The sequence below is a fragment of the Lates calcarifer genome, linkage group LG19, assembly GCF_001640805.2.
Source record: "Lates calcarifer isolate ASB-BC8 linkage group LG19, TLL_Latcal_v3, whole genome shotgun sequence".
In the NCBI taxonomy this organism is placed as follows: Eukaryota; Metazoa; Chordata; class Actinopteri; family Centropomidae; genus Lates; species Lates calcarifer.
The window spans coordinates 3,022,153-3,039,969 of NC_066851.1; the positions used below are offsets into that span (position 1 = coordinate 3,022,153).

General features: G+C 39.3%; 1 protein-coding gene across 1 annotated transcript in view; it reads right to left on the reverse strand.

The window, feature by feature from the left end:
- The window catches only part of nrxn3a (neurexin 3a), a 226,617-nt gene extending 217,538 nt beyond the window's left edge, over positions 1–9,079 (reverse strand). The window contains 1 exon segment of the mRNA XM_051078263.1: positions 7,883–9,079. Coding sequence (XP_050934220.1) covers positions 7,883–8,567 — 685 coding nt within the window. The 5' untranslated portion in view covers positions 8,568–9,079.
- Between the last annotated feature and the right edge of the window lie 8,738 nt (positions 9,080–17,817).

A 17,817-nucleotide genomic window follows, 5' to 3' on the forward strand; every position in this document is an offset into this window, starting at 1 on the left:
CATAGCTTAACATAGGCATGATATTAACTATCATAGTTACAAAGAAAGGTCCATTTCAGACACATCACTTCTTTGTGAAGTTACTTAAATCGACGTATGCTTAACTTTTATCTGTTTGCACAATCTTGAGGTGAAAGAAGGAAATAGACCTGTGTGCGTGAAAATCACCTCCACATTCACCATGGGTACTGCTTCAACATCTGTCCTTTGCACAAAATATTTATATTGGGTAAGACAAGAGATTCAAGGGGAATCAAGGACACTGGAGGTAAAAGCAATAAATATGGTAAAAGCACAGATTCAGGTTAGTATGGTCCAAAGACATGTTGCAAGACTGAGAGGGTGCTTTGTTCTACAACAATCTTTAGGATAAGAGTAGTTACAGAATTTTTAAAAACAATACCTGTAATAAAGAATTAAAATATTTGACCTCATGGGTTAGTCCTATGGCTCTTATGGTTAGGATTTTATGTTAGAAAAATAAAAATAGTATTCTGGAAACCATGAATACTGATGACTCTCAGTTAATTATGACAGACCAGTGTGCCATGGATGTTGAGAAGATATCTCAGTGAATTGATTTTTCTTTCCAAAGGCCCCAACACATCAACGAGGCAAAAAAAAAAAACTGCCATTCACAGAAATGAAGTTGCTGGAAAATGAAGTAATAGGTAATTGACTTGAGATGCATTAAATGTTCTTAGCGAGGACTAATTGGGCATGTTAAGGTATTAATGTGAACACAAGCAGATGGAAGTCAATCAGATATGCATTAGATATTAATTCAGTTTAAACTGAGGGCTTGTGTCAGCTGTGGAAAGAGTTGGTCAAATGGTCATCTGGGATCTGTGGTGTGTGTGTGTGTGTGTGTGTATAATCTTACTAAAGCTTCGATATCTTTGTGTGCTTTCTGAACTGCTTCATTTGAGATTACCAGAGCACTGAACTCAACACTCAAATGCCAACAGAAGAGGAACAGTCTTGTCGGGAGGAGATTCCAGCAAATTAAGCCTTCACACACACACACACACACACAAACACACGCACACACATACTCACAGACTTGTAGGGAAGACAGATGGAAACTGAGCGATAAAGAGAGTGACAGGGAGGCGTATGTGTCTTTTTTGTGACAATGAACTGTCTCATCCTGTCATACTGTTATATCATAAAGGTAAACATCTCAGACCTTTTGTCCATTTTAGTCCTTTATCACTCACATACTCTGCTAATGCATATGAAAATATGCACTATGTCAATGTATCTTTCTTAGCGATCTTTATGGCAGCACAAAAGAAAAATAACATGCAGTGAGAGAGCTCCTGCATATCACAGAATTGCTCTACTGGACTTGTTATGATTTATGGTTTTTTTTGTTTTGTTTTTCACTTTATTTACTTATTTTACACACCACACATGCACTGAAACGCAAACTGGTATATACAATTTTTAATCACGCAGATTTTTATAATCTATTTCCAGCATTCAGTTTCATTTTAAGAATTCAGTGTTATGGATGGTCCAGGTGCAACTCTTCTGCTGCCACCTCTATGGTTAAAGTCTGGTCCAGTTTAGGCAAATAATACTTGCTGACTGCTTGCTGAACCAGGCTGACTGTTAGCAGGAGATGGCATACTAAACACAGTCTCCGTGCCACTCAGTGTTTTTGCAGCGCTATAACAATGTCATAATCTGCTCATCAGGAAAATGTTAACAGAGGTCAGTGTATGTGTTTACCCGTACAACCCTTGCTTTTTTTTTTCCTGTTGAGGACAGGCTTGTATGTACAGAGGAAACATCCTATATGGTGGAACAACAGAAAGGATACTTTGAACCACTGTGGACAAAAAAGACAAAACAACAGTGAGAGACCAGATTAACAGATTCATCTTTCAGTTCTTTCTCCCACTTGTATTTGACTTTCGGACTAATCCATCATTCAAAGCTCATTCTCTATCTGCCTTTCTCCTGATGATCAGCTATATTCACTCACCCTCCCTCCTGCTCTATCATTATTTTGTTCTCTATCTTGACCTACTTCCTTTGGCAGTTTACTTCCCCTGTATTATGCCTCTGATCCTGTCATCAGGCTTTAGTGCATGCATGTGTGTGTGTATGTTGACAGAGGGAGAGAGAGGGAGAGAGAGGGAGAGAGAAAGGGAGAGATGGAAAGGCATGCAAATACATACATATTAAATAAGGTACCAGTCAACAAACCAATCAAACACTCACAGATACAATTTCCAGTGGCAGGCTTACCAGCATTTACCTTGATACAATTACTGCATAAAGGAGTTTTCAAACATTTATCCTTATGAATGTAACATATTTATATCTTTCAGCTCTCTTTAGAAATTCCACCTAAAAAATCCAGACAGATCGCCATTCTTTGGGGTGACTCACTGGCACTTTGACAAACTTATTTATTCATCAGTGGACACATAATCTAGGTGAGGGTACAACTCGCTTTTAATTCAATACCCAAAAGGTGAGGCAAGGATAGCGGGGGATTAGAGCTCAAAGTGGATTACTTAAAGGGATGATTCATGATGTGTTGGATAAGGTGGGAGAGCCCAGCAATTAATGAGGAATATCAAATTCATTCTGCTTTCTTTCATCACTGCAGGTTTAACTGATTGTTTTCTGCAAGTTAGAAATATGGAAGGTAAACCAGGACATGAGAGGTTCATACACACACACACACACACACACAATTCCAAAAGAATGAGGGATTGAGTCATTACAGAGCTGAAGGCTTGATTGTTATTGGTTTCATCATCATCATCATCGTAACAGCCATAATCTTCTCGCTGACTGATTTCACCAGCAGCCATGTTTTATGTCCATATGAACACATGAGCAGGTGGAGAAACAGCCAGGGAGGGCTGCAGAAGCCATCTGCTCCTGTTGGGGTAACAACGGCATTCAGCTAGTGGGCCACTGGCTGGGTGATGGCAGCACACTTGCACTGACTGAAAGAGGTTATGTTCTCTGGTTAATCCATAGTGAACAGAGGTGTTGTGAAAAACGAACTAAAGAAAAATGTCTGTGGTTGTGTTGGTGACGGGTTTACTGATGGGAACCATGTATTCCTGTTCCAAAACGGTCATTACTTTTAACTAACAATGTAGCAACTGCACACTGCCAAGTCCCTGGTATTACATTTGGTATCAGAAATTGTGAAATTTCAATATTATCGGTACAGACTAATGGCTGGCACAGTCATTTACCTCAACTATTGAGGCTTGTAAACACACTTTTACTTCTATGTATGTCATCAAACTTTGGTAAGATGCAGCCTTGTTGTCTGACCTGCTAATGTTAATGAAGACTCAGCACTTCCTCCCCATTCACCGGTTGTCTTAATCAAAGACACTGATGTACATAGAGTAGAGTAGAGTACAACAGAGTCATGTCATACTCGCAACTCTACTGAGAACAGATTCCTTCTCTTCAGAAATACTGTTTTCATTAAGTTATTATTTCCAGTAGCTTCTTTTGTTCTTGCAGCACCCCAAATGGGAATTCAGCCCTGCATTAAGACAACATGGGGGGATGCCTTGGTCAGAAGGTGTGTCGTTTGTTACTGCTGTGACAATAAAATATGGTCCTAGAAGTCCAGTTAGAGTAACAGATTAATCTGTTTAAGGGCTTTTCAGATACCGAAACACTGCACAATGGTTTGTGCTCATAGACAACCATTTTATATTTTGTTATTATTTTGAGGTAGGCTGTAGAAATACGCTGTTTAAATTACAAAGTAATCTACCAGGAATGTGTGTTAGCATGTATGTGATTGGCCGATGCAGTGCTTTACCGAATGACATTTCATTGTTTTCGCAGTGCCATCTGTGTTGGCACTCCCACTGCTCTGACGAACTGGCTGCATTCAAATGAATGAGAGGGCTGCATTTTTCATGCAGGGCTCAAGTCAGTCTGAATGCAGCATAGTCCCTCCTGTTCTTGTCGTCTTTTAATTTCAAACATCTGCAGGAAGTGCTGAGTTTAACTGAAGGTTACCAAACAATGCTTGAGTAGAGGTGATTAGAATTAATGAATGAATGAAAACAGTATTAGTAGGAGCAGAATGGTGAGTATAACAGAGAGATTCAACCTTAGTGTTTTACTATGAGAATCTGACTTTTCTTTTTTGTTCTTGTTTGAACACTGGCTGTTTTGAGAATTTATACTATATAGGGCATACATACTAGGAATTGAGACAGTAATAATAATGCAGAACTAAGTAAAGAATTGAATCACTGTGTGATCCAGTCTTGGGATATTTGTTATGTTCATGTTCGAAAAGTCCTTTGACTGTCAGTCATGTTATATTCTTTCCTTCTAATGTATTCAAAAAGCAGGCAATCTACCACTCCACCTCAGTCAGTCTCATTAAGCATGTTATTTATCCCTTAACGATCAACAATCCAAATTCTCTTTCAGCTGCTTGAGTTCCCCGCTTCCACTGACCTATCAATGCTTTGCAGGAGGCAGCCAGGCAGACACACGGGAGAGAGGGAGGGTCAGACATAAATCAACACTGGGAATGGGTCCCAGTGTGGAGGCTGTAAATCAAGGTTGGGAAAAGCGGCCCAGCAACCATAGTCACTAGTGCACTCGTCAACGCCTCACTGAGTCTCACAACACAGTGCTGAGGGGCTGGAGGCTGGCCAGGTGGCGTGTGTGTGTTTTGGGGAGAGAACTGGGAGAGGATGAGGGAGTCAGAATAGGGAGAGGGAGGACATGTAGCAATACCTATAGATGTAAGAGGTGGAATACCAATGCTAAGAGAAACCAAGAATACCATATTGAAATACTTCTCACCAAAGTGAGTCCAAAATAGTGCCATTGTGGGGAAGCTCTGTGTTAAAATGGTTGGAAATATAACCATCATGGTATTGTAGAGGCCCATGTAAAAATATATGAAATGCACCAAATCTACTATGTCCTTTAATTTTTGTGATGGATTTTTGTTGTTTCATTAGCTCATTAGTTTGTTTTCATTATATATTTGCTGTGGAATAAACTGCTGTGGACATTCATGGTTCCCAGAGGATGATTCATATGCATTTTGGTGCACCTCGTGTCAAAGTTTCACTTTGATCCATACTGGTCTCATGCAGCATTTTAAAATGGAAGAGCCCTGCCATTCTGCTGTCAGAATTTTTGTGTATAATATTATAATAATATTATTGGAAGTTACTAAGTGCAATAATGCTTCCCAGAGGAAAAAGCCTATGAACATTCCATGATTTTTCCTCCTCAAATCAAGATTTCCACTGAAACAAAAGATGATCTAATGGGGAAATTGCCAGGACATGTACTGCGCACATTAATATCATATTCATATATGGAGGATAAATATTTTACCCTGACATTTTAGCAAAGAACAATCATCAGTATGTCGCTCTGTCAAACACTTTAAATTTACCTCTAGCCGCTGACAGAAATCTGAAGACAAACACTCCATCATCTGAGAATAAGTAAATGTGTCCACTGCACTTTTTTAGTATCTCAGAACCTTGTGTGCCTAATTATAAGCCAAACATATTTGGCAATAAGAGATGTGTCATAATATTAAGAAGGACTGCATGAAAAATGAAAGCAGGATCATCAAATATTCAAACAAAAAAGCCAATCCCAATATTACTGTGGTGACTTGGATCATACTATGATGCAAGGCAACATTTAAAAGAAGACAGAATAAATACAAAGAGAATACAGTGGAATACAGCTGAACAATGACCAACAAAGACAATGGTCTACATCAGATCAGTTGATTAGTATATCTGAGAGGCCTGGATGATAGGGGCAAACAGACCAAACCAACCAAAAACCAGATCATGCAAAGCTGTAACAAGAAGAACAGAGCTCCCGCAAATATTTGAGTGGTACTCAGTGCAGCGAGGTCAGTATAGAGGAAGTAAGGCTCCTCCTCTCAGTGCCAGTCAGCAGCTGCAGCTAGACCTCCACCCTCCTGATATCGTGACAAAGCACCAGCTGAGCTTGCAGATTTTCCTTAGTACTTTACACACCAGCTAATATCTCACTGTTTTCACATGTCTGCACTGGAAGACAACTAAAAGAACTAGCACACAAACAATTCTACCCTCAGAGCCCACCTTGTCAGTTAAATACCAGCCATTCAATCAGCTGAGCCAAAGCAAAGCAGCTCAGCCACCACCAAGATGCAGAAGAGGAAAAGCCCCGACAGCCCCCACCACCCCTTCCAATCCAACAACCACCCCTCCCTATCCTCCCCTTTATTTCAGACACTGGCAGAGATAGATAAAAAACCTAATCTTTAAATTCCAGATCCCATGGCCTCTTTATGTACCAGGGATTTGGTGCCAGCCCAAATGGGATGTAAATTCCATATTTGGGAGGTGTTAAGAAAAGAGTTCGAATGTGAAAAATGGAGGAAAAATATAGCAGTAAGAATATGTTAAAACTAATTACCTGTGATCTGAATTAATTAATTGTAAAAGAAGGTTCAGCAACTTTTTCATCTAAATAGCATTGATTATCTAATAAGGAGTCAGATTATTGTGTACTCCTTAGCTGCAGGAAAGCCTAAAGAATCTGTATTGATTGTGAATAATTAAGTGCATGACAAGAGTTTTTTCAGAGCACAGAAAAAAAAGCAGAGGTGGCTAGATCCATTTCATGCGCTAACTGCATGTTAACCAATTACCACAATAAAACAGGCATTATCACAGAATGTTCTGCACTCCAGATTTATCAAATCACAGGAAATCCAAGTTTCTACATAAAGCAAGTGAAAGTGCCTTTTATTTGGCCTGCAGGAAAGAAATACATGGGGGAAATGAATAAAGAGCTTTCTTTTAATAGAAATCAATTTTGGTCTGGGATAGCCAGCTGTAGAGCGATTGAAACACAGCTCAGGCAAAATTCTCAGTACAAAAGGATGTGATATAAAACACCTGCCATCTTGTGATTGGGTGAAGAAAAGGGGCTCAGGAGGCCCTATTCTCTCTATAGGCGTCCTTATCACTGCCTGCAGGACCGATGCCATTAACCTGTGCCTCACTGGTTAACCGTGCTTAGATTAGCTTTCTGATTTTTACAGTCTCAGTCTCTCTCTCACACACACACAGACACAAATACGTAGGGATAATAGCAATCACTGGGAGAGCCAAACAAGCCTACAAAGTCAAACTGCCTCAGAGCCTGTGATACCAGGTATGATAGCAGAAACAATCCTTAGACTAAAGCCAAATCTTCAAGGCCATAACACTGGTCTTTAACATTCCTATAAGGTAATATGACAAATGAATTCACACTGGACAGGTGAGATTAGCTGCATCATTGCACAGGGGAAACAACAACTATATATATATATATATATATATATATATATATATATATATATATATATATATGTGTGTGTGTGTGTGTGTATATGTATATGTATATGATGTATTTATTTATTTATTTCATGCTGGATTGATGCAGCTCTCCAATTATGAAACAACATTTACATTACACTCAGATCATCTTTTTGATAATATATTTTTGGATAGTTCATTTTGATTAGATTGTTGATTTGAACTGCTATTGTTGGAAGATATTCCCCTTAATTCTTCACTACCTTTAACTGACTTACTGGCCATCTTTGATTTGTTCAGTGATTTACAATCAAGCCCCTTGAAACAGCAGTGTGGGCTGTGAGGTAATTTTTGCATAATGGCGCCTCAGAAAAACAATAATTAACAATTACAATATAATTACCGTAATACAAAAAAATGATAAGAAATTAGCTAAATTCAAAATTCAAGTGAGTGAATGTTTCACAGTTGGAGCCCTGCCAAAGTCTATCAGGGTGAATGACAGTGTAAGAGACATCAAAGGTGTGCATTACCTTCACTGCAGAAGCGACCTTTGTACTCTGTTTTGGAGCAGTCACAGATAGGTTCTCCATCCACCACTGAGCATGTACCACCATTCTCACATGGGTTCACAGTGCACCACCCTTCTGACTCCAGGGGCACCTTAAGGCTTCCCAGAAGCAGGGGCTGTGAGATGCCATATTTGAGGTCTGTAATTGTGCCCCTGAAGGGCTGCATGTTTCGCACTGTAGGCAGTGTCAGTGCACCGTTGCGGATATCCTGAGGCACTCCACCCAGGAACAGGTCACTGACTATTTTCATGAACTGACGCTGAGGCCGTACCTCATCAGCTGTGGCCTGGCCATCCAGTACCAGCACTGTGCGCAGGTTATACCTGCTCAGAGTGGCGAAGTGCCAGCTGCCATCATCCACCCGTCTGTCAGACACAATTGTGGTCTCAGCACAGTCAATGCTGAAGCGCAGCTGCAGTCGGCCCTCCACCACCGACAGCTGCAGAAAGTCACAGTAGCCTCCATCATCAAAATACAGCATCAGTGCCTCTGAAGCCTCTGTCTTGAACTGGAAGCTGAGGTCACCGCGGGTGCTGGCGTCCCAGCGGAGGTAGCGTGCCCACTGACCTGGTGTGCCTAGAAATTCCAGTCCCAGACATGTGCTGAGGAACACTTGCAGCCTGATAGAAAAACCTACAAGATCCATAGCTGCAAAGAACTTATTAATCCAAAAAAGGTATCTGAGGGGAATTCAATCAGATTGAAATCTAGGATAATTTCAGGGACCTGGAGTTTTATCAACAATATGCACAGAAAGATATTCAAATAAATATTTCTTATAAAAATAGGTTTTTAAAGGGAAAAGGGCAGTAACAGGAGAACAGTCATTGTGGTTAACAGTCTTAAGGTCAATCACATTAGTAAATTGTCCAGTAGATGAAGGAGTTGTTACTTTCCTCCGTAGGGTAAATTAAAGGACCAGCAGAGGGAGAGGTGAGGAGGTGGTGATGTTTTAATATATTTTTTTTACTCTTCAGAACAGATGCTATCAGGAGTCATGGTGCAAGGTCTGATGGAATGGACCTCTCTGTTTATCAGGGTGAGTGGAATTTCCTCCTTCATGTTGTCCACTGGGAAATGGAGCCGACGAGGGATCCACTGGCCTCTCTCAATTCCATCACTGTCAGAAAAACAGAGACAGAAAGTTACAGTGGCTCTGGAGGACTGATTTTACCACTACTAATAGTACAACACACACTACGTGTTTCTTGTATCTTGACCAATGATAGCAGCACATGAAACGCATATGTACAATCTAAATAAAAACTGTATAAGTTATAAGAGGCGCCTGAGATTACTGTTGCTTACTTCAAGAATTATTGGTACTTTTCTTTAACATTTACCTAGATTAATGGATTACCAAAACTGCAGATAAGAGTTTTTGTAATCTGTCTAATCGATTAATCAACAAATTGTGACAGCTCTAATATTTTCTGTACATTTCATTTCCCAACAGGAATGTCCCTGTCGTCTTAAAATCATGCATCTCCAAAATGACAAATAGTTCTAAGAATTGGGACGATTCATTTTTTGAATAATCCAGTGAGTTTTTGTAGATTTTATTTATGAAGTTTATGAGAAAAACTCATAAATTATAAAAATACTAGAATCAGACCATAAAATGTCCACCAAAGTAAAATGTAAACTCCCAGCAGGTTCATAAAACTGCCAAATTCCCATTAGAAAATACTAAGGATGGGATTTCAATGTCCTCAGAGGTAGCGACAGTCCTGATGGATGGTACAGTTAACACAAATTACGTGTAGGATTTTGTTGTAATGAAGCAAATGTGCATCTTTTATAACACATATTGAGCATACACCCTATTAAAAAGATGAAGTAATGCAGTAAACTGACAACTAACATGTACTGTACTGTTGGTAGTCACCAATCCTAATTAAAAGTGCCTGTGATAGTGCTGCATTTTTCTCTCCTCCACAAAGGTTGTCTGGAGTTATCGGTCATCTGCTGAGTAAATTAGTCTCATTATTCTCATGGCAGTGCATGACTATCAGTCAGCCAGGCAGACTGCCTTTATCTGATGACCAGCCTGGAGAGACAGCTTTCTCCTGAATCCTGTAGAATACTAAGAGGCACAGGCACAAAACACAAGTAGGTACTGATGCAACATCCAGCATCTAAATACTATATTTTATATATATTTTGTGTATAGACCCCTTAAAAAATAATGATAAATTGCAAAAAATTGTCTTTCTTAAAACCCTTATGGACATTTATAACTTTTATCTAAATATTGTTAAATGTTATGTATGAGTCTAGAAAGTCGCCCACACAGATCAGATAACTTCAAGTTCTGAGATATTTTAGTTTGTGGCATAAGTATAGACTCAGTAGTTAAGGGCCTGAGCACCCAGAGAATGCCAAGCACACGTGTGCCAGTGTATAGCTGGGGTCAAAGTTACACTGATTTAATATAGGGTTGTATCGATATACATATATATATTGCAATACTTCTCCTCAATAGACATATGTGACATGGTTGATAACAACATCGACAGAACTCATTCCACCTACATTTTGACAAACAATATGAAAATCCAATGATAATGAGAATAGTGCCACACTAAACCAATCATGTGGCTGGAACAGAGTTAGAGACACGTAAGGTCAGGCTGATGCACACAGCACAGTAGTACAGGAGTAGCACATGTGGTAACGTTTTTGGTACTGCAGCCATGTGCAGCTGTACATCAGGAGCAGGAGTGAGATAAAAGAGAAAATGATGACCGAAAATGTTAACGAAAACTCGAACAACAGCATTCCTGAAGAAGACTCCCCAATGGACGCAGCCCCGAATGACAGAGGACAGAGAGCCGGTAGAGACAGACATAGCTGGTAAAAACTGGGATTTGTCCCAGTAGGAAATACAAAATACAAACCTGATTTAACGTTAGCTACTACTTGATCTCTTTGTCTCGTCTTTCTCTTTCTCCCTCTTGGCTCAACTGAGTACTTTGCAAATTTATAACAGGCTATTGTAGCAGCAGGCAATAACTGTCCCACGGCAGGCCGCCACTATAAAATGTATATAGTGGAGACACTGCAGACATAATCATTTTTCATTTTGGTCATTTTAAGACAAGATATAGTTGTAAAGTTTACAGCATGTCACTCTGCTGCTCCTGCAGTGCTCTGTGTGAACTGTGAGGCAGCTAAGAAAAAAAAAAAGGTGTAACATCTTGTCCACTGACATTCTGTGAGTTGAATCAGGGTCTTCCAACTGATGCATCAAATAGTCAACTTTTAGGGGGCAGACCTAAAACTGACCTTATGGTATCTTCACATCTCACTTAGGAGTAAAGTAAGGAAAGGAAGCTTTAAGTTTAACGGAAATGGTGATTTGATTTATATCAAGATATATATTTATATTGACTGATATGACAAATCATATTGTGATATGATTTTCTCCATATCGCCAGCTCTAACTGGACAGCATTCTAACAGTCGCAAGGAGTAACACTGTCTGCATTAAGAAGTAATGTCAATTGTGAGAGAAAACCAATCCCATTTTAATATTTGGTACCATTTGTTGATGGTTACTTGACAACACTTTACTGAGTGGGCTTGTATACTTTCTTTGTGTGTGTAGAAATGTTATGTAGCATATTATAACTTGTTTGGTTCGTTAATATGGGCCCCTTTTGTTTGGTGTCTCTCTATGGTTCTGTCAGATTTGTGTTGATTGAGCACTTGACCTATAATTTTCATTCACTTGAGCCTCTTCACGAGATAATCTTGGTGCTATTGGTTATTATTTCCTCCAGTTTCGTTAAGTATATTTGTCATTAGTAAACTTTTGACCTCAAATCATATCTGTTTCATTAAAGGCTTGGCAGTTACCAATGAATGCAGTGGGCTGTCTGCAGTGCTGAAAGAAAAAAACACTGTATTTATATATTTTAAACTCATCCTTTCCAACATGGCAGATTTCTTTTTATAAATGTTGTTTGCTGGTCCCATGGACCCAGGATGTGTGGGTATACAGTATGCGCTGGCTTGGGTTATATCCAGCCACGGTGGTGTCAGGTTTGTGTTGTGAATCCTCAAAATTTCACACTTTTATACATTAACTTCACAGTCACAAGTAAGGTTATCTGAAGACTTCCATGTAGACCCAGTTAATGCAAGCAACGCTGCATAGGGGAATGGAAGTGCTTAGAGGAGCCCATGGTTCTAAGTGTTACCACAAAGTTTTATCAAAATGTATAAGTATAAAAACAACAGCACATGCAACAGAAACTGCAGTCTCTGGTGTCCAGTGCTTTTTTACACCTATCATCCACCCCATCACAACCTCTCAATTCCCGTGAAGAGTAAGGTGTTACTTTCCAGACCCCCCCCCCAAAATTTTTCAGAATACAACATAATCCAGGCTGCAATTTCCTCCAAAACATACAATATTTAAAACACTAAATATCACAACAAGTCCATCCATCCATCCATCCATTATCTATACAACTTATCCTTTGAGAGTTGTGGGGGGCTGGAACCAATCCCAGTAGACATTGTGTGAGGGGCCAGGTACACCCTGGACAGGTCGCTACTCTATTTTAGGGCTGACATATAGAGACAACCAACCATTTACACCCACAGGCAATTTAGAGTCACCATGGAAGCCAGAATATCTAGACGAACCCATGTACGAACAGGTAGAACATGCTAACTCCACACAGATCTGAACAGAACTAGCCACCAACTACGTCAGGTGTTGCTGGGCAGGTAGTGTACAGTGGTGTTACAGTGCTTTTTCACTGGAAAACAGCTGCCTGCTGTGGCTGGAAACAATACTATCAGAATGGTGAGAGTGAATTAAATGCCAGAAAGCTAAACAATGAGCCAAAACTCACTATAAGGCTCTGTGAAGCCAAAAGGAGGCTGCAGATTCAACTAATAATTCACTGCAGGTTCATCACTACAAGCAACCTCTTCAGTCACAAATTGTTTTCACATTGTCATCATTTTCAAAAATGATATAAAATGATATAATAATATAAAATGATTAATATTCAATCTACATCAGTTGTACAACTACATCAGATGTTAAATCACAAGAACTAATGGAAAGCACTCTTTCCTTTCTTCCCCAAGATCAACAGGCTGCATGTTTCCACTTACCTGTTTTTAAGCACATACAAAACCTGACTGTTTTATGCAGATGATGCACTTGACTATTACTTATTAACCACAGACTTGTTTTAAATACAGAAAAGAACAAGTATACAGTACTCAAATCAGGTACCTCAGTCAGTACACTCACAGTATTCTCATTGTCATATCACATGAATTCCAACAAGGTAGTGTTGTCTCAAATCAAAGACTGCCGCAAAAAATATCTACTGGTTGCTTTGCTCACTTGACTCAAAAATAAACATTTTACTTTCTTGTGTGTGTCCGCTGTTTAATATGACATGTATATTACCCCACCACTGGCATAGACAAAATGTCCTCCTTTTTGCTACAAAGCCAATATCTCTAAGTCTGTTTCAACACTGTGGAAAGCTCTAACAGACACAAATTGAGACACAGTATCTGACTATCCTGCCACTAAAATGGTACCCATGTTCCACTTTGACAACCACCCACTTTGAAGAAAAAAATGCCTGTATTGGCCATGATCTCAACCCTGTGAATCAGCTTGGAATATCTTTGAACATAAGCATTACTGAGGTTTTAGTCAAGTCCTTCACATTTCTTGTATTTATTGGAGGCCAGGATTTATGGCCTCCAATAAATCCTGATTATTGTGGCTGGATATTAGGTGTGTAGGACACATTTCAGAGCGAAATAATACAGCAAAGGCCCTGGCAATGAAGGAAACACAACAATATGTGCATAACTGAGTGCTGCTAAACAAAGGCTTACAAAGGCTTTGTTGTATACAAGGACAAATATTCTGAAGATCATCTGCAGGATTGTAACATGTGTCACTTAAATACAGTAAGGATGCAAGAACAAGAAGTATCAAAGGATCACTTTGCTGGGCTGATACAATTCAGAAGTCCTGTGTGGAGATGGGAGAAACTTGTTCATCGTGCTCAGTTTCCTCCAGATATGATGCTTAGAATTGAAGCCAAGCAGACAGTATGACTTTTAGTTGCTTTTTTCTGAACTTTCACTGAGACAAGGCTTCTGTCAGGCCACTCTGCTATGAAGCCCAGATTGGTACCGTGTTGAAACAATGGTTGTCCCTCTGGAAGTTTCTCCCATTGCCACACAGGATCTCTGGAGCTCAGTCACAGTGACCATTGGTTTCTTGGTCACTTCTGTTGCCAAGGCCCTTCTCCCCAGATTGCTCACATTGGCCTGGTGGCCAGCACAAAGAGTAGTCCTGGTTGTTCCAAACTTTTTCCATTTAAGAATTATGTCTCTAAGCTCTACCAGCACTTCTTTCAACCTCATGGTTTGTTTTTTTCTCTGATATGCATTGTCAGCTGTGAAACCTCATATAGACAGGTGAGCGTCTTTCCAAATCATGTCCAATCATTTGAATTTACCACAGGTGAACTCCAATCAAGGTGTAAAAACTTCTCAAAGGTGATCAAGAGAAATGGGAGACACCAGAGCTGCATTCCCAATGTCATAACAAAGGGTCTCAATACTCATGTCGATGTGATATCTCAGTTTGCATTTCTAAAATTCTGTTTTCATGTTGTCGTTACAGGCTATTGAGTGAAGACTGATAAAGGAAAAAGGGAATTTATTTTATTTTAGCATAAGACTGCAAAACAGCAAAATGTGAACAAATTGAAGAGGTCTGAACACTTTCCAAAAGCACTACATATCTACATAGGGTGCAGGTCCTCTTCCACGGAATCTGCCATTTTGCGCTACCATGTGTAGCCTTGAACTGACAAACTGGACCAAACAGTGGGTCTGTACAGGGCCTTTAACATTTTTACACTGACCCCACAGCTTGTATACAGAAGACAAAGAAGCTAGCTATTATATAGTTTACGGTGATTTTTCAATCATTTCAGTACTGTTTGAGTCTCTGACACGCATGGAAAGGGAGGGGTGAGGGGATGGGAATGTATGAATTCTCACTGCTAGACTGCTAACTAAATCCTACACACTGGTCCTTTAAGATGTGCTAAGCCATGCTGAGCCATGCTCATATGCATTTGTATACAGCAATAAAGGATAATAAACATTATTTATGCAGTACCTTTGATAACAGTTACAAGGTGCTTGTAAACATAAACACAATTAATTTAACATGTTTAAAAATATATATAATGCAAAGACATAACACTTAAAGAGAAAACAAAACAAGCAAAAGCAAAAGGATGGAACTGTGCAAAACCATAAATACAAGTGCACTAAGCTGCTCCCTTAGGACCTTTTTAAGAGATGGAGGTTGTTAAAAACTGAGTTAGCTAGCCAGGTAGGTCTGCAGGCAGGCTGTTCCAATGTCTGGCTACTATAGCAAAGGCCCAATCACCTTTGGCCACAAACCTAGCCTTAGGAACAACCAGAAAAACCATGTCAGAGGACCTAAGGTTGCTATCGGGCATATATAAGATTAGCTCAGTGAGATAGCGAAGTGCTAGGCCATGAAGAGCTTTACAAATTAACAATAAGATCAATTCTAAATTTGACTGGCAGTCAGTAAAGTGTAGCTAAAACCAGAGTGATGTGTTCAAATCTAGTTATGCCAGTGCTAAATCTAGCTGCCACATTCTGCACCAACTGCAGATGATGTGGAGAGTAGGTTCTAGCTGAGACATGAATAAAGGGAATTATTGTAATCTGAAAGCATAGAGACAAGGGCATTCATTACTCTACTGATGTCTTGACTAGATAAAAATGATTATTTATTTTAGAAACGGTTCTAAGGGTGCATAAAACATTTCTGAACAACCCTCTTTATTTGAGCAACAAAATAAAGTTCATACTGAAATAAACAGTTTTTTGCAATTGGTTTCAAGGCTATCGACTATATGGGATCTGGAACTGAGAGTGCCTAACATAAGAACTTCAGATTTATCTGCGTTTGATTGAGGGAAGTTCTGAGCCAGGCAGGCTTTTAGGGAAACTAGGCGACCGAGGTTGGAGGATTTGAGTGGGATGCCTGAATGAATGGCATGACCTTGCGATCAAGCAAGTTGTTCAAGTGGGCAAAGAGCTGTGAGAAAAAAAAAGATCATTTTGAAATGGGTCTGTAATTAATGGGAAGATTGGGATCCAAACCAGATTCCTTTAAAAGGAGCTGGACTAGGGCCCATTTAAAACATGTATCAGTTTAAACTGGATTGTTACTGTGATGGTTTTAGCATCCTTAAAGGAGCAAGGGAGATATGGAATTTATTTTCCTTTCATTTACATTCTATTCTACACTGGTTCTTAATGGAGCAAGTTTGTTCACTGAGCCAAGGTTGTGTGTTATGTTTAGGTATTCTAGTTCTAGTCTAGAAAGGTGTGACTGTGTCATCAATGATAGGATACTGCTCAGCAGGATAGGAGAGAAAAGAGGCAATAAGCACTAGCAGACTCTGAGTTTAAAATGTAAGACTTATGTAGGGTTATAGAGTATAAGGGGTATGGGGCAGGGGTATAATTGTGTGGACCTGTGACACTGCAGTCCTGCATGGTAGCAGAGTCAACTGGGGGCAACCTGAAACGTCTCCTCTCAACCAAAGCTAAATGAGTCCAAACCTCCACACCAGGTGAAAAATGCCTTTTACATGCTATCATGTTGCTATCCAATTTAAATGCGCCTGTTCACAGCATAGGCTGGATATCCCAGCTGTATGGTAAAGGGCCATTAGTAAGTAAGAAGCAACTGCTGGTCAATAAATGCCACTGTGAATAACATTAGTGTGTGAGAATGATTGGACCATAAGGGTCAGAAGAAAAGGGTGTTATATGCTGTATCACATCACTGAGGTGAAAAATGCTTAACTTAAAAGTTTAACTCAATAACAAAGCTGGTTTCCCACATATGAAAAAGCCTGTCATTCAGGTATGTTACAGGTGAGAAGGTACAATGCAGAAACACATTTTAGAACCATCCTTTTCTCATACTGCAGAGTAGAACCAATGGTAATGCTAATTTGGTTGACAAATTAATATAATGTAAATGTAAATGTAAATAAATGTGCACAGGAATTTAATGGTGTTTTCTGTCAAAACAAGCAAGTTTTCAGACTTTCTCTGTCCTAATAGACCTAACCCTAAAATAAAGAACTAATTTAACTAATAAGCTGTGCATGGCAGCATATCCTGGTAATTTTATATGAAACATTTTATAATATTTTATAGTAATCATCACACAGAATCTTCTGTGCCACTCAAATGGGAGGTAGGAAGGACAGGCACATGAATTTATTTAAAACACATTTCACATGTTAATCGACATTTTAAACACCATTTCACATGTAATGCATTCACGTGACACAGCCACATTTTCAGGTAAACATAAATTTTACATGAGCTGTTTTTGCATGGATTACATCAAAATTTGTTGGATACATATTTTGTTTTTGTCATCAAGCCCCATTGAGATATAAACATTATGTCATCACTGGTTATTTTTATAAAGAAATTGTCATATGTGTGGCTGATTCTACTCTAATCTATTAATTGTATACATACATAATAATAATATAAATATGAACCTCCATTTATTATGTAGCCTATGGTGTGAAGCAGGTACCTACAATTATTTCCAAGCTGTGCAGAAATATTTTCAACCATGAGCTTTAATTTCTTTATTGTGAGCTGTTATCAAACCTCAGCAGAGTCTCCTTCCCAGAGCCTGAGGGTTGGATCTATACACGTGGAGCTGCTTATCAACCTTCTATTAAAAGAGATATCAGCTAATCAGTGCTACCCAGCTCTGACATCACTGTGTCCTCCCTGTATGTTGTATTATG